This window comes from Schistosoma haematobium, chromosome 2 (assembly GCF_000699445.3).
Source record: "Schistosoma haematobium chromosome 2, whole genome shotgun sequence".
Taxonomy (NCBI): Eukaryota; Metazoa; Platyhelminthes; class Trematoda; order Strigeidida; family Schistosomatidae; genus Schistosoma; species Schistosoma haematobium.
This window is the reverse complement of record NC_067197.1, coordinates 39,681,605-39,706,131: the sequence shown is the minus strand read 5'-3', so window position 1 is coordinate 39,706,131 and position 24,527 is coordinate 39,681,605. Positions and strand designations below refer to the sequence as shown.

Sequence of the window (24,527 nt, the reverse complement as noted above, 5' to 3'; positions counted from 1 at the left end):
AATCACATTTATTGAGACTGAAAAGGCAGTGGTCCTCACCTTTGTGCTTAATGTATGTCTAAACAAATAGATTTTTCGATACAGTTCATATCTGCATGTTATGAAAAGTGTCACCTAAAGCAGGAAAAACAGATTTGCACGTGGCGCGTAAATCCAAATAGTTTGGTTTAAATTTTAGGCTTCGGTCGCAAAATCAGAAAGTTCTGTGGTCGATCAACAGGAGTATGAGGCTTCTGTCTAATAAACGAAATATTTATTTAGTGCTCTTTGGTTTCCATTGGTTGCTTAACGAACGTCACTTTGTGATGCAAACAATCCACCATTTACTTCTCATTCAAAGTGTTAATTTCTGATCATCAACTAAGTGAACATGAGTATTTCGAACAATTAAAACAGTAATACTATCAGTAAGATAAGTTATATGGCTAACCCAAATTCCAGGAAAAGTTGCTACATTTACTAATTTCGTCAAAAATATTAGATGATCAAAAAGGTCATGTTGTATCGGCTAACAGATAAATACGGACTAAACAAATGAAATAAATTTTCAAGCACTTCTGATTTTTACTATTATAACTGTTGGAACTGAATTTGAAATAAAATGATATTAAGATGTACTCAACTCAAGTAATAAGACAAAAACTGATTGTGGATTGAGACTTTATTCATCTCCCAATAATCTCAAATAACTTAATAGCCAAATACACTCATTTGTTAGTGAATATGCATGTGATGTGCAGTATGTAGGAGGAGAAAAACACCATGCCCTACTGTTTCCGAAATGATTGTTAATAGGACAAATTATTGAATATTAATGAGTATTAAAACACAACGAGGACGCGAGCAAAAATGTACATGCATTTTTATTGTACACAATATCTCTAATTTTGTGTATTGTGGGATCTTCTATCTCATTTTGAGGACTAAAATGTACCTGTGTTGAATAATTTACTCACTTATTTCAATATCGACTACTATCTGATGATGGTCGACTGTTTTCGGTAGATTGTCTATTTTGATAACACTGAACTATCTTTGCATTACATAATGAATAGAATTACGCTGAAAATATGGGTTATCTGTCAAGTAATTGATCTTAAGAAGACTGATTCCAGTAAAGATTGCAGGACGTGAACAGGGTGGCTTAAGTGTGTTAGTCAAGAGTGCGTAACAAGAACAAAATAATTTTTCAGTAATTAATTGGTTTTTGTAGTTCACCAATTGATGTTAGTCAAATGATTGTCAGACAGATCTAATTATAATATTGAACGAATCCCATTTGTGATAGTTCCTAACATTTTGTATAAGCATCTATTGTCATTCTAGTTAATTATCTTCAGAATTTCTTAAGGATGGGATATTTCTAACTAGCCTAATCATAGCTTTAATTCATCTTCATATGAATAAGGTCCGAGTTATCATTATTATAGATAACTCGATAAGACATGTATTTATTGTGACGACATATGATTTGTAATAAGATCATAACAAAGAATATAGCAACGATATGTAGAACTAGAAAATCTTTCAAATAAATTAATTTGGGTCTCTAAGTAACTGCCAAATGAAATAAAACACTTTTATTTATTTTTACAAAGTTCCATGTTAACTTATTGTAAAGAGATATAAACAATGTATGTAAGAACTATAACAATATAGATGAACCAAGTAGAATGACATAAGTTTATCATAGATTTCATTGGATTTATTTCATCCGTTTTTTTTTACAATTTACAATATGACAAAAACAAGGAGTAATGAGGAAAGAAATTTAACTATGGTTATTAGGAAACTATTACTTAGAATGAAAAAATAGTGAGGTTTCACACAATACAAAGACAGAAAATAGAACTGATAATTGCTGAAGAGTTTATTCAGTATTAAAAACGAAACAAAACACCATAACCCTTGAATTACATATTTATATTCGTTCATTTAGCGATATTACTGATCTTTGATAACTAATTAACGAATATTGCATGTGAACAAATTAAAAATATGAAAATAGATTTTACACAGAATTCGAACAAAATACATCTGGCATATACCGAGCGAATATGCCCTGATACGGCCGAGAGTGGGGAGTCATCTCTCCCTCTCTAAATGCTCTCACATAGCCACGCGCATACAACCACTACCAGGGGATTCCTACTCAATGCCTTTTCGTGGCGGGAGTGTTGTTTAAGAAATTGATAGGAGGAAAAGAGAATGTCTGGTGCTTTAACCGGGTTGGTGGACACGGAGAGTCCACTTAGGGGAGTTGGAAAACCCTCATTCCAAACCAGTCGTGCACATGGGCTCCAGGATTCTGAGGGGACAAACGGCGTATGAACCTATTGTTGGTAACCGGCAACTATGGAACTGAATCTCCTTACGTTGCTCCACTGCCTTATGGATTAGACCTTTAAGTCGAAGGCTCGGGGTGCGGCTTCTTAATAAGACCACCTGCTTCGGTTTGGACATCCGGGAAGTATCCCAGCCCCCACACAAATCGGACGATATATGTGGCGCATATCTATTCGGTGCCTCCCTGTACCAATGTTTGTGTCTAAATAATAATAATAAAGCATATTGTACTGAAAACTTTCCACACTAAAATAAAACGAATATTATATTCAGCAATTATTGCACCGAATTAAGAAACGAAAATAATATTAGGCAAGAATTACATTATCTCACGTTTTTATTCCGCTTCAATATGCTTTAATGTTATTGTTTTCCTAGTCTATTACGAAGATGAATGTTGATATGTAAGCAAGAACAAATATCTGGATAATAGAAAAGGAAGAAAAAACACTGTAAGAAATATTAGGAAAATAAACTGGTTATATCCATAAAAAGGATAAAATTGATAAACACAAATGTGACAATGATATCATAGAACTTCGAATAACGGATAAGTTGATGATCGCTAAAAGAAAATATTTGATCTAACAGGATGAATGGAATGGGTTTACCAACTCAAAACTAGCCCACGGTTTTTAAGTTTGGTTAGTCACTTAGTACTATAATAAACGAAGACTTGATGTGGAAAACCAAACTATTGTAATATACAAAATTACACAGTGTTTTCATAAAATATGTAAATCATACATTATTTGCAAATCTTCCTTCAGTTGTCTTTCACATACTTCATGATTCTTCCAATTCAGTCGTTATTCTAGTTGTCCTGTTCTCCTCAATTCACTCTCCTGCTGGCAGGCATTCCAGTTCCGACTTTTGTTATATACTACATACGTCTGTCTGCATAAGTAGCATGCTCCGCATTACGACTGACTTCAACACGAATAGTGTTGTTTAAAGTCGTGCAAACAAGGCTCTACTTGGTAAATGAATTCAGAAACAAACAAGACTTGATTCATTTAGCTATAGCGGATCCTAGCATAGTGGACTATTTCGGCTGATAATCTTGAGTATTGTAACGGAATGGATATTAAGAGATCTGTAACTTTTGAGACTATCTTACGCACAATCGATGTTAATAATCTCACTGAATAATTACTAGACATTTGTATTATTGTGTTTTTATATTCCTTTGCTTCCAAACTTGTCGTTGGTGTATAATGTTATTATTATTATTTGAACACATATATTGGTACAGGATTGCGCCAAATATACATGCGCCACACAAAACAATGAGAATTTAAGAAGAAGAAAAAGAAAAAAGTGGGGAACGTAAAAAAAAATATCAAAAAAAAACAATAACGAAGAGATTGGTGTAGGGTAGTGTAATAATAATAGTAATAGTAGGGGAACAGAAGGGTACAATCAGAAGAAATCTTTCAGTTAAGGATACAACCACGTTTTATGAAGAAAGTGAAAGAAGGTTACAGCATGATCGCCACTGGCTTCTATTCTGAGCCATATATGATAACGTCTCTAGCCACTGTGTTGTACCATCTCTCGGACCCCAACCAGGGAGTCGTGAAGGACCGACACAAGCCAGCCCTTTGCAGCTTTCTTTCATAACACGACACCATGTCATATACTGACCACCTCTCTGCTTTCTCCAACCAGTCCCAGAGTCGGCAAATAACGCACGACGTGGAATTCTCTGGGACGACATTCGTAGAACATGTCCAAGCCACCGAAGTCGGTGTTTCAAGATGGTGACACCGATTGGATTATCGTCTCTGTGCCCGAACACACGATGCCGAACCTCTGCATTACTAACATGGTGTTGCCACTGGATGTCAGCAATCCTTCGGAGACAACGGTGATCAAACACAGAGAGTCGTCTAACGTCCTCAACTCAGAGAGACCAGGTTTCACAAGCATAGAGCAAAACTGCTCTCACCGACGCGTTGCAAATCGTACCTTTTACGGCCAGACTAACATCACGAAGGCGCCAAAAATGGCCCAGATTGGCATAAGCCGCTCTAGCTTTCACTATTCGTGCATTAATTTCATCACTCACACCCCCACCAGCACTTATGCTGCTACCCAGATACACGAACTTCTCGACTATTTCTCTCTGCTCACCATCCAGGGTGAGTACAGGATTGGAATCCTGCCAGTCTTGTAGAAGTACTTTGCACTTCGAAGATGCGAAGCACATACCATACCTACGGACACTGATTGTCAACTGATTAAGTGCGGATTGCATGCCTTGGGCATTATCGCACAGTAAGACAATATCGTCCGCATACTCAAGGTCGAGAAGTCTTTCTCCAGGCAACAGATCCACACCGCCATTACTTACATCCATCAGAGCTGTTTCCAGAATGTCATCGATGGCAAAGTTGAAGAGGAGTGGTGAGATTTGGCAACCCTGCCTAACCCCACTGCTCGAATGGAACAATGGAGAGAGGTGGTTGTATGCCCTCACTCTGCCTGAGGTGTTTGTATATAGGGCTTTTAGGATGTTGATAAACTTCTCAGGCACACCCTTATTCAATAGACAATCCCAGAGAACAGTCCTGTTCAACGAGTCGAAGGCAGCCTTGATGTCAAGAAACACTACGATTGTTGGCCTTTGAAAAGTATGACGGTGTTCCAACATTTGGCGGAGGGTGAAGATATGATCAATACATCCTCGACCAGAACGAAACCCAGCCTGCTCCTCGCGAGTCAATCTTTCTCGGGTTTTGAACAACCTACGAAGTATGACGGAAGCCAACAGCTTGGACGCAATCGGAAGTAGACTTATCCCCCGATAGTTTTTACAGGAACGACGTGAACCCTTTTTAAAGATAGGGACAACTATCGACTCATTCCATGACGTTGGTACACTCTCTAGTTCCCAGACTTTTGTAAACAACGTCGTCAGTCCCTGTTATGGTTCTTTATTGCTTGAATGCGATTACTGATGCGTCTTACTCGAACGAACGAAGGATCGATGATTCAGCGACTCGATAGCTATTCTGGTTCGTTGTCCCCAACTCTGCTAACTCGATCAAGAACTCTGGGTAAGGTGTAGAAAGTGTATTCTGTAGACACACAGCAGATAACAAGTCAAATCAAACACACAAATCAAGCGTATTTATACAATTATTTACAATGGATATTGTCATGGAAAATTTTTAAACATTAATCAACGAGTTCATTAATTGACCTATTTGCGCATTTAATCGATAGTTCATCAATTGACTCCAATAAAAATATCTAACATTTAATCGACAGGATAAAATTTAAAAATATGAGTATGGGGATCTATCGTCCCCAACAGTCCCTTAACCAGAAAGTCACCACCATCTTTAAAAAGAGCCGGAGGTAAGTCATCTGGGCCAGGTGATTTGTAGCGCTTCAAGAGTTGGAGTTCCTTGCGGACTTCCGCCTCATTTGGTGGATCAGTCGTCACGGGCCATGGAGGGCAGGACAGTCTGACCGGTGCTGCCGGAGCAGCAGGCCAGTTGAACTGGCCTTCGAAAAATTCTGCCCATCGTCCAAGACGTCGATGGATGTTAGTGATTGGCATCCCATCATCCTCGCAGATTGTTTCGCTCACACCAGACTTCTTGCTGCCAGTGGCTCGGATGAGTTGGAAGAGCTTCCGGTAATTACCAGATGCAGCTGCTGCTTCCAGCTCATTCGCACGCTCCGACCACCGGGCTTCTCGGTCCTTACGCAAGCTTTGCCCAATTTCATTACGTAACATCCTTCGTTTGTGGTCAAACTCACGGTCACCCGGAGTAGACCGACGGGCTTCAATGAGTTGTAAGGAACCAGAAGAAACCCAGTGCTTATAAGCGGGACGTTTCGCGAACCCACAACTGACTGTACCCGCCATTTTCATGGCGTCATGCCATTGCAACCAATGCTCATCTATACTTTTCGGTGGAATGATAGCTAGCCTAGAAGCTAGCTCGATTCGATACTTACTTGCAACAGGAGTTGCAACCAACTTGCTGACATCAATCCTTTGGTGGCGGTCACTTCGTTGGCCACTGAAAAGTAAGGTAAGATTGGCGTAGACCAAGGCATGATCAGAGTCGAGATAGGTACCCCAAGAGGAGCGGCAGTCTCAGTCAGTCAGTCAGTCAGTAACAACGCAGAACTTCGTACGTACGTACATCAGTTCGAGTTGCCACACCACATTAGCACAGAGATGCACTTGTCGATTCAAATCCCGTAGTGGTAGAGGTAGCAAGAGTATAAGCAGTAATCGGGAAGATTAGGGTTTGGAGATGTTATTTAAAGAGTATAATCCAGTGAAAGAAATTTGGAAAGAGGAAAAAAAGGGACATGAAGAATTCAGAAGATTAGAATTTGGGAGAACACAGAGAGTGGATGCACCTGCGCCATTGCAAACGATTTTGAGCCATGTCATTCAGGGTCTCTAACCAACGGTTGCTGTCATCTCGCGGTCCCCAACCAGGTAGTCTACACCTACCAACATGACTCAGTTCACTTGTCAGTGACTTCATGGACTTGTGCCATGTTTTGGTTTGGCCGCCCCTAGCTTTCTTCCAACCTACTCCTATACCACTGAACATAGCACGTCGAGGCAGTCGGTCGTTGGGCATACGTAACACGTGTCCAAGCCATCTCAACTGATGAAGTTTCACTACTTCATCAATTGATTTGCCATCCTTACCTAGTACCCGTTTCCTAACAACTGTGTTACTTACTCGATGGTCCCATGATATATGAGCAATGTTTCGAAGACACCTATGATCAAATACTAGTAACCTACGGATATCCTCTACTCTTACCGGCCATGTTTCACTCCCATAAAGTAGGACGGAACGAACTGCTGCGCAGTAAACACGTCCTTTGGTTGATAGACGGATATCTCGCCTACGCCATAAATGACGCAAGTTGGCAAAAGCTAGTCGAGCCTTCTGTATCCGTGCTGAGATTTCGTCACACACTAAACCACAAGGGCTGATGAGACTTCCCAGATAAGTGAAGCGGTCGACACACTCAACTACTTCACTCCCTATCACTAGTTCGGGTGTCGATGTAACCCAATCCTGAAGCAACATTTTGCATTTCGAGGGAGAGAATCGCATCCCGAACATGCTTGCATTGTTGCTTAGAGTGGCCAGAAGACTCTGCATTTTGTCAGTGTCTTCACCAAATAAAACGATGTCATCAGCATATTCTAAGTCAACAAGTGAACCTCCTGGTAGAAGTTCAACCCCTGTATATTTAGATGAGGAGAGTGTTATCTCTAAAAGTACGTCAATGACAAAGTTGAACAAGAATGGGGAGAGTGGACAGCCCTGACGAACACCACTTGAGGTGATCAATTCTGATGACAGTTCGCCATAAGCTCTCACTCGACCAGTTGTGTTCGAGTAGAGAGCCTTTATAAGGTTAATGTACTTCTGTGGTACTCCTTTCAGTGACAAACACTGCCATAGAACCTCACGATCAATCGAGTCGAATGCCGCCTTAAGGTCGAGAAATACTACCATTGTGGGGCGTCTGAATGTGTGTCTGTGTTCTAGAACCTGACGTAGTGTGAATATCTGATCTATACAACCACGTCCAGGTCGAAAACCAGCCTGGTTTTCTCTAGTCTGCTCTTCACGAGCTTTAGTTAGGCGTCGAAGTATTATTGAAGCTAATATTTTAGACACTATATTAGTCAGACTGATTCCTCTGTGATTGTCACAAGAGGACTTTTGTCCTTTCTTAAAAACTGGCACAATCAGTGATTGAGACCAGTCAGATGGGATTACGTCCAGTTCCCAAATTCTACCTAAGACCTCGGTTAATCTCATTGCTAATACTGGACCACCAACCTTAAAAATCTCAGGAGTAAACCTGTCAGGGCCTGCTGCTCTCCCTCGTTTCAGATTTCCTATGGCTTTTTCAACTTCGTAAAGGGACGGAGGACCTACATTAACTTGCCATTCAGGTTGACTGGAGATCGTGGGAAGCCGAAGTGTGGCTGAAGGCCAGTTGAACTGATCCCTAAAGTGTTCTGCCCATCGATCCAATCTCCTGGATTGAGAATGAATAATATGTCCATCTTTCTCTGAGATTGTTTCGCTAACGGTCGGGTTCCTAATTCCGGTTTCCTTAACGAGTCTGAACAATTGTCTGCTATTACCTATTGCCGCTGCCTTTTCCATCTCTCTTGCTTTCGCTACCCACCACTGTTCGCGATCATTGCGTAGACTTCTTGTCAGCTTGCGCTTAAGCTGACTCCGCTCTTCATTATGTTCAGAGCCAGGTGGAATGTGTTTCCGAGCATCTATCAGTGAGATAGATGCTGCTGAGATCCAGTGTTGCTCCCTAACCTTCTGGTTTACCTTACTAGCAGATATCACTGCTGTTTCCACAGCTTTTCGGATATCATTCCATGCTGCATCGGGGTGGGCATCACATACATGGCTGCCTAACTGTTTTCCTAGTTGTTCCTGAAATATACTCTTAGCTTGACTATCATTAAGTAGGGCCCTAAGAGGTTTCCTTGCAGGATCTTTCCTACGTCCAGTAAGACGCAAGCAAATACGCGCTCGCACTAGAGCATGATCTGAATCTAGGCATGTGCTCCAGAATGAGCGACAGTCTTCTATCGAGCCCCTCCATCGGTGGCTGATAGCGATGTGATCCAGTTGGGTCCAACGTTGGGACGAATTAGGGGTCGCCATGTTAAAAGATGTTTTTCCTTATGCTTAAAGTTAGTATTTGCAAGGAACAGGCGGTTATCTGAGCATAGCTGCAACAGACGGTCGCCATTATCTGTTCTTTGAGCCACGACACCATAGGATCCACCTAGGTGTCTTTCCTTATCACTTAGTTTGCCTACTTGAGCATTAAAGTCACCGGCCACTATTACTACATCCGAGCGCCTAGCTTTTCGGAGAAGGTCCGAAAGCTTTCTGTAAAACTCATCTTTTACATCATCTGAGCTGCAGTCAGTGGGAGAATAGGCAGAGACGACGAAGAGGCAACGACGAGTGTCCCTATCTTTCCGGATTCTTACTGTTCCGTTCAGTCGGACAGCGCACAAACGACTGTCTATTGGGATCCACTCTAAGAGAGCTAGTTCTGCCCTAGGACTCAATGCTATACCTACGCCGGCGAGGCCACGGGAAGCAGAATCAGGGCTTCCAGATACACGAAGTGTGAATCGAGTTGGTTCTTTGTTTTGACATGGTGATGTCAAATGAATGACGCTACTTGGATCCTGTATGCGCGTTTCGGAGACGCAGCACACATCGATGGCGCGAGATTCTAAAGTTTTAGCTAAGGAAGCCTGCTGTCCTATTTGGCAAAGTGTTCGTACGTTAAAAGCTCCTACGTGTAGTTTAGAGTGTGGTTTCAGGAGACCAGGAATGGCGTTCCAGGTACTCGAATCGTTTGCCCTAGCGGTGCGAGGTGATAAAGACACGTGAGGAGGGTTAGTCGGGAGGATAAGAGAAGTATTAGGAGGTGTAGGAAGGATTTGAATGTGACCACCTTGGTCTCTTGTGCTGTTACGGGTATGAGGGCTGATGTCACTTCCCGGCTGCCCACACCGTGGAAGGGTATTTCTTGAGGAACCTGAAAAGGAAATTGGATTAGTGTTGGTCTTGACGACCTGGGAGCGTGACTGCAGAGCCCAAGGGACAACTGCTTGAGGCCGGTCGCGCACGGCCTTTTTGTGGAAGGTTTTTGACGTGTTAGCTCCGTTCTTCAAGGGGCCTTACCGCCGGAGACGGAAATCCGTGAGGTAAGGTGAGGTGTGCATTTTTAGGGCCGACCTTTTCTAACCCCACCCCTCCTTGTGGGAAGGCAGCATCGCAGTCTTGTACACAACCACGCCAGCGGTAGCTGATCGCGATGTGATCAATCAGAGTCCAGGCTTGGGATGCAGAGGGAGGACGCTAGGTAGCATATCGGCGATGACTGTGCCGAAAGTTAGTGCTAGCCAGAAACAGGTTGTGGTCTGTGCACAGTTGCAGTAGACGGTCCCCGTTATCTGACCTGCGACTAACGAGTCCCCATCGACCACCTAAACGACTCTTCTGTGCCTAGACGCCCGACCTGAGCATTCAAGTCTCCGGCTAGTGCTACAATATCTGTCGAACGCACTTTCTGGAGAACAGATAACTGGTGGTAAAACTCATCCTTGATTGCATCCGGGCTGCAATCTGTCGGAGCATAGGCGGAGATGACGAAGAGACATCGTTTCTCGCGCCGATTTCTTCTCACTTTGATGGAACTCTCTAATCTAACAGCACATAACCGATTGTTAATGGGGATCCAATCGATTAGTGCTGCCTCAGCTCTAACGCTTAGTGCGACACCAACGCCAGCAAGACCAGACGAAGATGCCACAGGGTCTCCGGATAAGCGCACGTAAAACAAGCTTTTTGAAGCGACAGATGGAGATCGAATTTGTAGTACTTCGCCAGAGTCTTGAATACGGGTCTCGGATAGACAACAAACGTCGATATTAAGACTTTCCAAAGACATAGAATTGCCAGCCCTATCTGTTGTCCGACCTGCATAAATGTGCGAACGTTGAAGGCAGCAAGTTTGAATGGTGCACGTGGTTTCAGAAAAACTGCTTCAGTACTCATATTCGGTGGTAACATACCATTTTCAACCGGACAGTGACTCGAGAACGTTTAGATACAGTCGAATTTCCACCATAGACGAGCTGCTGTATACGTCGAAAAAATAAGTATAGACAGAGTAGGAATAAAAGAGGGTGAATAATGACGTAGTAAATAATAATAATAATAGCAATAATAATAATTGAATCATTTGAGTGTTCGTCGAAGCAAGAGAATTAGTTTCCATGATCATAAACAGTTCAGTTCATTAATTGCGTTTGGGCTGCGATACTGCCCGGGTGCCCAGACCGAAGCAGGTGGTTATCTTAGGGGGCCACACCCCGAGCCTTTGACCTAAAGGTCTAACCCACAAGGCAGTGGAGTATCGTAAGAAGATGCAGTCCCATGGTAGCCGGTGACCAACGATTGGTTCATACGCCATTTGTTCCCGCAGGATACTGGTGCCCATGTGCACCATTGGTTTGTGATCCGGTTAAAGCGCCGGACATTCGCTTTTCGTCCTCTCATTTTCGTAAACAACACCCCCGCCACGAGAAGGCAGTGAGTAGGACTTCCCTGTCAGAGGCTGTATACGCGTGGCCGTGTGAGAGTATTTCGAGAGGGAGGGCGAACCCACCCCGCTCTCGGCCATACCAGGGCATTAGGGGGCTATAATGTTATTACATGTTCTATTTCCTCTAAGTCAACCTTAATTAATTACGGACCCGTTAACTAACCCTCTTTTACTTATGGAGTAAATCATAATTTTCTATTCATATTGTTGTGTGGTCAGGAATCAACTCGTTATTATTATATGTGTTGAGTTATAGTGATAACAAAACAACTGAGCATATAAACGCTTGTTAACGTTGTCTTCCGATTGAACACTGCGTTAGGGGGATATCGTGGACCATTAGACGTTAAGATGTTGATCGCTGTTCATTGGTCACTGTATGTTATGTAAAAGATCCTGGCCTCACGTGTGATAAATAGCAAAGTCAATAGACAGACACGATAATTACCGATTTCCATAATAAGAAAATCAACCACAATTAAACAGAACGAAAGGAATTTCTTGTTTTGAATATATGACAGAGTATTTCTAAAACGTGTAGTCTGACTTACATATCTAAACATAACTTTTCTAGTACAGGATAATGTAGTCAAAGAACTACTACTATCCAGTTGACGAGTCCCAATTAGGACGAAACGCGCGTCCTAGATTCCACTGCTAGCCACCATCTATCTCTGCTCATGTATATGACTGTTTTAGTAAGTAGATTTTTGAGATACAACTAATTGTACGAAATATGTTTAATAGACATGATCACTTTTCTAACATACCAATTTTTTTATATGTACAAATAACAGAGAATATAATTAGTACGAATCCTCGGTTGGTTTCCCGTCAACTAAATCCACCCACCTAATATCGGCCTCTAACATTTACTGAAAGTTTGATTACATAAATTTATCAGATTTGATGCCTACTTTCAACTTTTGAAGTGAAAGAAATTAAACTTTAATTCAGCTTGTAAACTCATCTTTAAATAAGAGTGGAGTTGTACTTTATTTTCAAAGTAATAAAAATTCCTAGTGGGATATTGAAAGATGTCAAAATACATAATTGAGAGTACCAAAAGATCCGTCTACCATTTAATAAAGTTGGGTAAACATATATTTAGAAATCCGATTGTTTCACAGATAATCAAATATATTGACCATAAAATGAGATCGTTCGTTTGCAGGGTATAAGTTAGAAGTAGTTTACAAAGAGCAAAATTATACAAGGTGAGGTCAAACTAGGAAGGAGCAAAGTTGTTAAACGAAGAATATTCAGAAAGTTATGAAGTCCTAAATTGACTATCTGAAATGAACTAATATGTCTTAAACTAATCATAAATACCTACAGAAACTTGATTTCACTTACTCAAAAACTAAATAGACTTATGACATATGGCGTCAGGTAGCAATCAGGAAAGATTTATCCATAAGAACAGGATTCTTGTTTTCATACTTAAATTACATATGAATAAATTTTTTAGTTTAACGTCAGCCAGTTAAGCCACTTCAGTGCAAAGTTCTCATTCAATCAAGTCAGTGAGATATCCACAAATTAGTTTAAGCCCTACAATTCACCAAATCGTGCATCAATTAAGCAACCAATTAGATGACTATTAGATACAAAACCACTTTACTCCACCATGAAATCGGACTGAATATAATTCTTAATATGAAATACTTTTAAATTGTAAAACAAAAGTAGAGAGCAACGCATTTGGAAAATCATAGTATCTATTTATACGTGCAATAAAGTTTCACATAGACTTATTGTGTAAAGGCTTTTTCGATACTAATACGTCAAATGAATCAAAATGGGCGAAATCAACTTGAATTCTCAAATTAATAGGTAAAAACCAGTTATGTAGGTATATAGAGTTACATGTTTGAAAAGCCAAGACAACCTTCAGTACATTATTCTAGAGAATCTGACAATACTTTTGATATGCGCGTAAAATCCACCAACACTAAATTCGAAAACAAATTTGATAAAAGAAGGAATGATACATATTTCGGTTCACAGGAGTTGAATACCACTATAACTTAAAGTCATGATTTGGAAATAAAAGTAAATCAAGTGGTTGTTGAGAATGGAATTTAACTAAAATACTAGGAAGTACTAGAAAAATGCTTTATTCGGGAGTAAGACTCCTCCTTATTAGGACAGTACAGATTATCTTCAGCTTTCGTAGGGAGTGAAATGTCTTTAAACAACTAAAATCAAAAGTTAGTGGTTGCCAAATTTTTTTTTACAAATTAAGTCGATATCTGTTTTATAACGTTGGCATTACCTAATCACGTGACACGAATTATAGTCAATGTGAAAATTTCAATAAGTTGGTTAGTCCAATTAATAAAAAGTTGATTTATTATTAAATAATGAAATTATGTATAAATTTTCGAAAAAGAAACTTGATTAAAAGACCATTATTTGACAAAATATTATTATGCAGCATAAATAATAATGAATGTACTTCAACAATAATTTTAGAAGAGTATAACATCATGATCTACTTACAAGAATTCAGAAAGAAACGAAGTGAATAATATAATTTTATACAGTCCAACTAACTGACATTCCATCGTAATGTATTATCTGATGGTTTATCACTATACTGTTTCTTTTCTAACTCTTCAATACGTTCTTGTTTTCTTCTAACTTTTGCAAGATCTCCAATCCCACGTGATTCACTTTCAGCTAATCGGCGTTCGATGGCTTCTACTTGTAATCGTCTACGAGTCTCTAAGTCTACGGGTCCCCCACCACCGCCACGTTCCGAGTAGGATTCATAACGGATCTGTGAATTGTCGTTGTCGTCGACGTCGGAACTACGGAAACAACAGAACAGGCGTTCACACTAAGAAGAAATTGAAATAGAAAGTACTCTCATTATAGAATCATTTTGTTAAATAGAAATCTAAGCCAAATAAATTTTTTAACTAAGCCGGAAAACTATTAGGTAAACCAGTTTGTCACTGAATAATGCCGAATCCTGCATTGTAGTCTTTAGGTAGTGATTAAATTCTACAGGTGGAGTTGAAGTGCAGCTATCACTTTTAGGTGACTCAACATCAAAGTTTGACAGATCAGTTATTCTCAGAACAGCTTAACGGTGACATCCTCAATTACGGCACTATTTCGAATCCCACGAGGAACATCGGTTCAATCAAGGTTACAAATATACTTTAATAATGATGAGTTCAAACTAGTAAGAAATGAAAGCTCAGAACTTTCTAGAATTCGACCCAGTAACCGATTAGTTGTGTCATGCTTGGAAAAAACCTGCTGACCAGATGTGGGAGTGTGCTAGGTCTATAAACTTATAAGGGGTTTTGATATAAGTAGGAATATTTGTCTAGTCCCCTCCTAATATTAAAAGCGACCTATACCATTCTCTTATTTGCTGAAGTGTCGACTAATACACTATCCACTTTGTCAATCAGTTACATTAAGTATGTTTGACTCGATCTGTGTAATCAGAGTTTATGTAAAAGTTATACAACCGCTGAAAAATAAGAAGGCATTGAAACTGGATAACTGTTCCGTCATAGTATGAGACTCATCAACAGTGTATATCCACGATTCCACTGACGATCGAGCCCAAGTCTTTCAGATACGTGATGAAAACTAAGAAAATTCAACAATCGCTACAAACCTGTAATGCAACTGTAACCAAATATTCACTAATGACCATATTTGAGAGGTAGTTACCGAAGTTCTAGTGAGAAGCCGTGAGAGAAAGGCAGTTAACCAAAAAAACAATGGGAGGTAATCGCGCAATATTATGAATTAACCAAAGTTAGATATACAAACCGTCAGATGTCGGCTCAGTGGTCTAAAGGTTCGGACCAGAAGGTCCTGGATTTGATCCCACTCGAGGTATTGAATGGGCATTGTTAAGGAGTTTTATACTACGATGAAATAGCTGTCCAGTGAATACTGGTTGTGTAACTAAGATCAATCAGTGGTGCAAACCATAAAAATTCAATCTCTACAAGCCCCTATATCAATTGGTATAGGTTGTTTTAGTCTCAAGGAGAAAGAGGCAGCACTGATTAACGTACAGATGTAAAGACGAGAAGATTCCCAGAAGCCAGTTTAGATTTCACTGTTGCTGGGTACTAACACAAACAACATCAAACTGCATCTATATAAAAACAGTATCAAACAACATATTTGATTTGCATACACTTCTTTGTTTAGATTTATCTATGTCATTTGTGATTTCTGTCTTCAATAAGTTTTGCATACTAAAGAGATCAATTTGTCTATAAAGTAACGGGAATCATATGTAGAATTTACCAGTCAAGAAATATAGGTCCCATGAACATGAAGATAAACCTTAAGAATAAAGTAAAAACAAAAGTTTCGACAAGATTTTATGGCTTATAGTCAAGCAGATATCCCCGAATGTATCAGTTTACTACTATTTAATCGAGTAATTTGCATGTTTATATTACAAAACCGTTGTAAAATCTGGTTGTATAATAACGTGCTTGTCTTAATCCCCAATATGGTAATTAAAATTAGTATTTCTAATCACAAATGGACCATAGTTCGGTTATAGTACTTAATTAATCTAAATTATTCTTACCAAGTCTAAGTCTATGTATTTGAAACGCAAAGTCATGCTGTCTATATGAGGGCTAATGATAGAACCTGGCTACCGAGACTCAATCAGATAAAGCTTAATTTCAAACCTGTACCTTGTTGGTTAAAAACTGAGCGTCAGATTAGCCAGAATAACAAATCCGAGGTTGGTTAACGTAAGAAAACTGTCTTGACTTATAGGAATATTTATGTATGAATACATACAAATAATAAATGGTACTAAAACAAAAAAATAATTAGTTTAATTTAGAAATCACATTGAGGGTGATAAACTTAGCATAGACGAGCAAAACGTGACTAGTTCAATATGGCTGGACGTGCAAAATGTGTATCGACCAATAAGAGAACAGTTAGTTCACGATTATTCGATGAAGCGTACGAAAGAGGATTGTGACGTAAAAACGCGTTACCCATGAGTAATACAGTTATAAAACATAAATCTAACACCGAGTGTTTTAGCCGTTAAGCCAAAGCTATACATTAGTGTCATTTTTTGAAAAAGGGTTTGGTTCTCATTTCTTGGGTATCAGGCATACTTTAAATGTGAAGGCTTATTTTACAACCTGGTTGCCAAAGAGGAGCAGATGGGGTGGGGTTTGAACCCGGGACTTGATGGCTGAAGGTTGAACACCTTAGCTACTAGCCCATGGCTCTATTGACCTTCCCTTCTAGAATTTATGCAAACGTTTGTCTTGGTATACTACAATTAAGAGGGAGGCATAAATACTGAACTGTTTTTCGTCCAGTCTTTAAATAAAAGCAATCTGAGTTGGTTCTTGTCATAATTTTCTACGTTTCACAATGTTTGTCGTGCATAGTAAATGTGGATTAAGACTGATTTCACTTCTGACTTAATGGTAATATTAATTCTTGATTTGTTTAGAATTACCCATGTTCAGAGATAATTTTCAATAGTGACTAACTAATGACGAAAAAGAGTTAAATTAAGAGTTAGCTACGTGACTTTCTCAGTCGTGCAAACGCTTAAATTTTGACAATCTGTAAAGAGACTGGTATTCTACTTCACGTCTATTTTAGTTTGAGCTGGACACAGATATCTTTATCAAACAATTGTTCAGTCAATCAATAACAACGTAACAGAGCAAGAACAATTACCAAAAGGATTATTCATGATTTAAATTTTATTTTACACAAATTATCATACAAAGAATTTGTCAAAATAGCTTATTTCATGTGTATTGAGGGTGAGTGGTTGGGTGGGAGGGTATGACGAGTTTTCATGAAATTATTCACATTTGTCTTGTTGAGTACAATAGTCATCACCATCTTCATCGTCTTCAGATGAGGATGTCACGCTTAATGCACCATCAATCTTTTCCATTTCACACTTAGGGCAATCGCACCAAAACAAATAATTTGATGATAAGTATTTACGTCTTGTGTGACGACCACGTGATTGTAGACAATGATCCAAATAGGAGATAGTGACTTCTTCACCTTCTTGAATCGGTGTCAATGCAACCACAGATAATCGACTATTGACTCCACTGAAACGAATTATTGCATTCGGTGAACAACTATGATTAATCCGACCTAAGAGGCAAAGAAGAAAAAGTAATGACGATCAAGCCTTAGAATATAGCAAACTAGAAATTAGTATTCAGTGATAGGGAATATACGAAAGTTGTATACTACACTGATTTCTTTCTGGCACTGATCCGTATTTATACTTAAATATTCATGGACTTAACAATCCACATATCAAACTTCTACGTTCAAATACTGCTAGGTAGGGAAGGATAAAATACCGTCGTCATGAGCCAACTGGGCTACATTGGCTAGAACAAAAGTTCCTCAAGGTTTAACCATTGCAGACAGTTCGGTAGGACTAAAAGCAGCAAACCCAAGGTTTGAAGGCGAAGTCGTACTGCTGAATGTACAGAGGTGTGACGGCAGTAAAATGTTTCCTTCGGACAACCAGCATAACAGCGATGCTGCCTTCCCACAAGGAAGGGTGGGGTTGGAAAAATGCACATCTCGCCTTATACCATGGATCTTCGTCTCCGGCGGTAAGGTCTCAAGTACAGAGCTGACACAAAAATGCTGTGTGACCGGCCTCAAGCAGTTGTCCTTTGGGCACTGCCTTATAGATTAATGATTTCTTCTCGTATAGGAATTCTTTGTCTTTCCAGTGCTACGGCTTGTTTAAGTTACAGCCTATAAGATCAAACACTTAGACAAAAGCACATTCTAGTTACCACCATATATGTAACTTCGATAAGGATGTTAACAACTTTTCTTGCACTTAAAAATTCTTTCTTAAACCTAATAATTATCGATGAACTCTCTCGGGTCACTAAGACCACCCCTAATCCAATTCCCTTTTCAAGTACCTCCAGAACCCTTTCGCGATGTGAGCGGCCGGGAAGTGATAACCACACTCATACCTATAACAGCACTCAACACCACTGTATTCATAATCAATCTCCCTCTGTAATTCCGATTATTCCCCCTATATCGACTTTCAACACTAAACTTTCTCTTTTGGCTTGCTCCTCAAGTGTCACCATAGCCAAAGATTCTAGTGCTCAAAACACTGTCCAAGGTCTACTGAAACCTCGCTCCAAACTACACATTGGAACCTTCCGCGTACGTACCCTGTGTCAAATAGGCCAACAGGACTTCTTGGCTAAGACCCTAGAATCTCCTAACATAGATGCATGCTGCGTCTCCTAAAACCACATGCAGGACCCTGATGTGGTCATAAACTTGACCTTATCTAGCCAAAGCAGAGCCGACGAGATACACCCTCAGTTTATCTGGCGACCGGACGGCAAATTCTCGTGGACTAATTGGTATGGGCATAGCACTAAGTATGTGGGCATAACAAGCACTTTTAGAATGGATCCCCATTAACAGTCGCCTATGCGTTATTTGGCTAAACGGCTCTGTAAGAACTCAGAAGGATAGGGACACAAGTCGTTGCCTTTTCGTCATTTCTGCCTACGCTCCCACTGACTGCAGCCCGGATAAAGTGAAAAATGACTTTTGCAGAAAGCTTTCTGAACTTCTTCAAAAGGCTAAACACTCAGATATAGTACTCGTAGTAGGTTACTTTAATGTCCAAGTAGGTAGCTTAAACCGAACATCTAGGTGGGTATTTTGGTATTCCGGCTCAGCAAACAAATAATGGTGACCGTCTGCTGCAACTGTGTTCAGACAATCGTCTATTTATAAAAAGCACTAATCTTAAGCATAAGGAGAGACATTGTCTAACATGGCGATACCCCGCACCAAACTAACGATGGACTCAGATCACATTGCCATCATCCATTGTTGGAGAGGCTCGATAGAAAACTGACGCTCGTTCTGGGGTATATGTTTAAACTCTGATCATTCTCTAGTACGAGAGCGCAATTGCTTGTGCCTAATAAGATGCAGAAAAGCCACATCAAGAAGACCAATTAGAGTTGTACTCAGCGACGAAAAAGCGAAAGGTAGCTTCCAGCAGCAACTGAAATCACACTCAGGTAAATTCGAAAAAGAGGCTGACTTAGATGTTGCTTGGAAAGATATACGAACAGCTATAGAAACAGCAGTGATATATATTATTGATTTGAACTAAAGGGTTACGGAAAACTAGTGGATTTCTGCGACATCTACTACATTGATATACTCTCATAAACTCGTCCAATTAGCCTCCGCACACGATGAAGAGGGGAAACAAACCAGATCTAGGGCTACAAAAAGTCTACGGAACGATCGTGAGCAGTGGTGGGCAACGAAAGCAAAAGAGATGGAAAAGGCAGCGGCTGTATGTAACATCAGACAGCCTTTCAGACTAATAAAAGAAACTGGAACTAAGAAGTCAAGTGAAAGTGAGGCCCCCCGACTCTAATTGAAGTTCAAAAGGCTATAGCTAATCTGAAACGAGGAAGAGCAATTAGATTAACTCCAGAAGTCTTTAAGGATGGTAGTCCAGTGTCAGCGATTAGCTTGACTAATATTTTTGCTAAGATCTAGGAGTTAGACGTTATCCCATCTGACTGGTCACAATCACTTATCGTCCCAATATATAAGAAAGGATCAAAATCATCCTGTAGTAACCACTGACGGGTTGGCTTGACTAATATAGCGTTTAAAATACTAGCCTCAATAATTATCGAACGCCTAACAAAGACTCGTGAACTGTAAACACGAGAAAATCAGACAGGCTTCAGACCTAGTCGTGGCTGCATCAACCACATATTTGCCATTCGTCAGATTGTAGAGCACATGCATGCTTATCGGCGTCCGACAATGGTTTTCCTCGACTTAAAAGCAGCATTTGACTCCGTAACCGAGAAATTTCATCAGAGACCTACTGCTGGAAACAACGTTCTCGTCATTTGAATTTTCGGGAATAAATTTCCTACCAGAAGATCCACTTGTTGCCTTATAATATGCAGCTCTGCATGGTGAAGACGCTGGTAAAATGCAGTCTTTTGGCAGCACTGAGCAACAATGCCAGGATGGTTGGGATGCTTTACTTCCTCCAAATCAAATTTTTGCTTCGGGACTGGCCTGTATCAACACCTGAACTAAGGATAGGAAGTGAAATGGTCGAACGCGTCGATAACTTCACTCATCTTGGAAGTTTGATTAGCCGTAACGGGTTGGTGTCTGACGAAATTTCTGAACCGGTTCAAAACGCTCGTTTGGCTTTTGTCAACGTCACCAATGGCGAAGGAGAGATATCCGTCTATCAATTAAGGAACGAGTATACCTCTCAGCAGTTCGTCCTGTTTTACTTTACGGCTGCGAAACGTGGCCATTAAGAATAGAGGATACTCGTAAGTTACTAGTATTTGATCACAGATGTCTTAGAAATATTGCTTGTATCTGCTGTGATCACCGGGCAAATAAAAGTGAGGTTAGACCGAATCGAGAACATAACTCTAGACTTCCCAACAGAGTATCAAAACATATCAGTCTATTCACATCAAATCGCCGTAAGAGTTTAGCTGAAATATAAAAACGAATCTAAAAATGCTTACTTTGGTAGTAATATAAACCGACCCCTTCGTTGTCCAAAAAAGAACCGACGTGATCATCAATTGCCGAGTATAGCCGGTCGACAAACGAATTAAATTCATTAGATGTTTGTTCATTTGTTGTATCAACTAATTTTCCAGCCTGATTAACCCAGACACTGAAAGCACTTGTTGCAATACCTTGACCATTACGACTAATCAGACATAAAGCACTTGTAAAATGATTTTTCTCTAATAATGTGTTTATCCCGGCTTTTTGCAGGGTTTGAATGCATTCATCATAAGATGTAGCATGACTAAACTTTTGACATAAAAATAAGAGTACTTCAATAAATGTACTATGAATCTCTTCGATATATGTAGCAAACTGATCACCAAGTATTTGATGATAGAGAATATCATTTGCATTTTCATTGATCATTGCACTTGTACTAGAAACAAACTGTCTTAGTGCTTCAACTAAATGCTGTGAGGTCGATGAACCAATAAGACACGCTGATAGACATGCAGAAGCAATACGAACGAGTAAAAAGATAGTACCACTTTCTGGAGGATAATGAGACTGTCGCCAGATTATGTCTAATTTTTCTAACGGATTTTCCTTGCCTTTTTCGATGGATGCCATACACATTGGAGAATGATATGTAAGAGCAGCTGATTCGAGACAGTTTGGGGAACAGTAGTTAGCTAAGCAATTAGGACAGTGAACAGTTTGGCTACAGTGAAATGATGCCTCTGGATAAGGTAATACAAGCGACGGATTGTTAGTAAGTCTTCTAGCATTCTCCTCCGATGTTTCGAGTGGACATAAACAATGATCGCAAGCTTTATATCCATAGAGCTTGTTCCATGAAAACTGACAGCATATTAGAGGGTCTTCTGAAAAAAGAATGTCTTCAGGATTTATAAATTGAGCAGCAACAAGACCCCTTCCACGAATCGGTCCGAAATCAACTTCTTTTGTAAGATTCATTGGTTTGAACAGGCCTACTGTATAAATTACAAAATTATTAAACATCGTTTAGACTTGAATAAACGAAACATACGCTAAGCTAAAGAGGCGTATATCCAAATACTTGAGTTAGCACAAACTCAAAGTGGAAATAGTAAAATTAAAGTGTGGTTTCACGTATACAATTGAACATCATAATCTATACAACCCGATTGTAAAGAGAATGATCAACAGAAATTCCGCTCTGACATTATTTTATTTTGACACATAGATATTGGTACAAGGAGGCAACAAATATATATGCGCCACACAAATCTCATTCGATATGTGTGAGGGCTGTGATACTGCCCGGGCCTTCGACCTGAAGGTCTGATCCACAAGGCAGTGGAGCATCGTAAGGAGATGCAGTCCCATGGAAGCCGGTGACCAACGATTGGTTCATACACCATTTGTTCCCGCAGGATACTGGAGCCCATGTGCACTCTGACATTCATAAGGAATGAAACACCACCGAGTAGTATAAATTCACAAATGTTATAACTAACAGCTGTATTTTTCCCTGTAAGTCTAGAAGACCGACTATTTTAGAAAGTGAAATTTATAAAGAAACAGAACTCATACTCAGTAACTATGAGTGTCTGAAAATTATTTATTTGAACACATAAATATTGATACAAAGGGGCGCTGAATACATATGTGCCACACAAGTCACTTGATTTGTGTGTGAGCTGTGATACTTCCTGGGTGCCCGAAACGAAGCAGATGGTCTACTTGGGGGGAGGCGCACTTGGAGTCTTCGATTTGAAGGACTGATCCACAAGGCAGTGGAGAAACATCAGGAGATGCAATCCTATGGTAGCCGGGGACCAACAATCGGTCCGTACGCCATTTGTTTCCTCAGAATCCTGGAGCCCATGTGCACCATTGGTTTGGAATCAGGGTTTGGGTCCTCCATATTCATCAACCCGGTTAAAGCGCCGGACATTCGCTTTTCGTCCTCACAATTCCTTAGACAACACCCATGGTGTGAGAGCATTTCGAGAAGGAGAGCGGACTTACCCCACCCTCGGCCGTACCAAGGCATTTGGGGCGTCTAAAAATAACGTTGGCCTTGTATCTAATCTAACTTTAAAATTAGCATGTAGGTAGTAAAAAAACTTACATTAAGAGTCCGTATCCGTAAAAAAGGTTTTCAAGTAATTTTACGATGGCTTGACGATTAAATCTCTTGATCTCCAACCATGTTTTGATATTCAGACAGTCAATTAGCTTTAAACGAGTACATGAACCAAGTTGGGTTTGCATGATTTAGAAACTAGTTCGTCTCGTATGTGAATCCTAACCAGTACATATTGGTAACCCAGAGACGCTGATTGATATAAACGATGACCATTCACATTAACACTGGGACACTTATTCTTTATATTGCCATGAATTCTCGATTTTAATATTACTCCACTTTTTACTGAGCAAACATAATCTAAAATTTCGAACAGTGCAGTTTTGCTACATATGATTTTCACTAGAAAAGCACTTTAATGTAAATTCTTATAAAAAATTGTTATATCGAAATATATGACTATAGTCATGCTTAAGTGAACTTCAGTAATTTATAGCTTAATAACGTACCCAAAAGTGACTTTACAGATCTAAGTTACGTGCGGAAAAAAGTACTTGAATTTGTGTTAGAATTAAACACCAAAGTGAGTTTTAGCTAATCCATACTTGTTAACGTTTGTAAACTATGTAACAAATTTGTGAGGATATACGTCACTAATTTGTATATAGAGTTTCATGGCTGTGAACTTCGTTACGATCTTTTATAAAGTAACTGGCTTATTTACGACCGCCCCTACTTTAGTCCCAGTAACGCTTAACTTGTAAACCCCACTCAAGTTTTTGGAGCTAGTAAATCTTACTATCCTTAGATAAAGTTCATCTTTAAACACGGAAACCAAGACGACCAGCGAAGGTTATATAAACTATTCCATAACATCGAATCACACTAGGGTTCTACAACGGCTTCGACAGAGAATGATGCCGAAGCCACTATGGATGCAGCACAAATGCCCGGAGCTTGCTCAATAAACGATCGGAACTAGGTGTACAGAATGACTCTACCAAGTTAGATGTAATCGCAGACGTAGAAACTTGGCTGAAGCAACGTTTAGTTAGTAAGGAACTTGGTTTTGAAAGTTTCACTTTAGTATGAGCCGACAGAATTCCGAAATGTAAATGAGAAGGAGTAACTCTATTTATTAGGAATATTATCCCATCTGCCATTATCGACAGTGTGTCTCATGATGTTGGAACATATGAATTAGTTGATTTCCGCTTGAAATGCAAAGGACAAGATCTGCTGATTGATTTGGTCTACCGCTTTTCAGTTTGTGAGGTAAATGAGGTCATGATAGGCAGTCTCAACCCTAGGAAAATTTGATGCACTCACTATAGACAAGAAAAATCTG

At 39.8% G+C, this 24,527-nt stretch overlaps 1 protein-coding gene across 1 annotated transcript; it reads right to left on the bottom strand.

Annotated features, from left to right (window-relative positions):
• Positions 1 to 12,121: 12,121 nt before the first annotated feature.
• Positions 12,122 to 24,042, bottom strand: SMYD5 (SET and MYND domain-containing protein 5). Its single transcript, XM_012938237.2, has 3 exons — positions 23,222 to 24,042; positions 21,111 to 23,181; positions 12,122 to 17,667 (listed from the first exon to the last, which is right to left on the bottom strand). Exons 2-3 carry the CDS (start codon positions 22,123 to 22,125, stop codon positions 17,360 to 17,362), a joined length of 1,323 nt encoding a protein of 440 aa, XP_012793691.1. The 5' UTR covers positions 22,126 to 23,181; positions 23,222 to 24,042; the 3' UTR covers positions 12,122 to 17,359.
• Positions 24,043 to 24,527: the final 485 nt, after the last annotated feature.

Excerpts from the sequence above, each read along its gene's own strand:
- SMYD5 (XM_012938237.2), bottom strand. The coding sequence starts at position 22,125 with ATGTTTAATAATTTTGTAATTTATACAGTAGGCCTGTTCAAACCAATG. Across the intron at positions 17,668-21,110 it reads CGGTTTATATTACTACCAAA|GTCGGATTAATCATAGTTGT; the intron begins GTAAGCATTTTT and ends TTTGCCTCTTAG.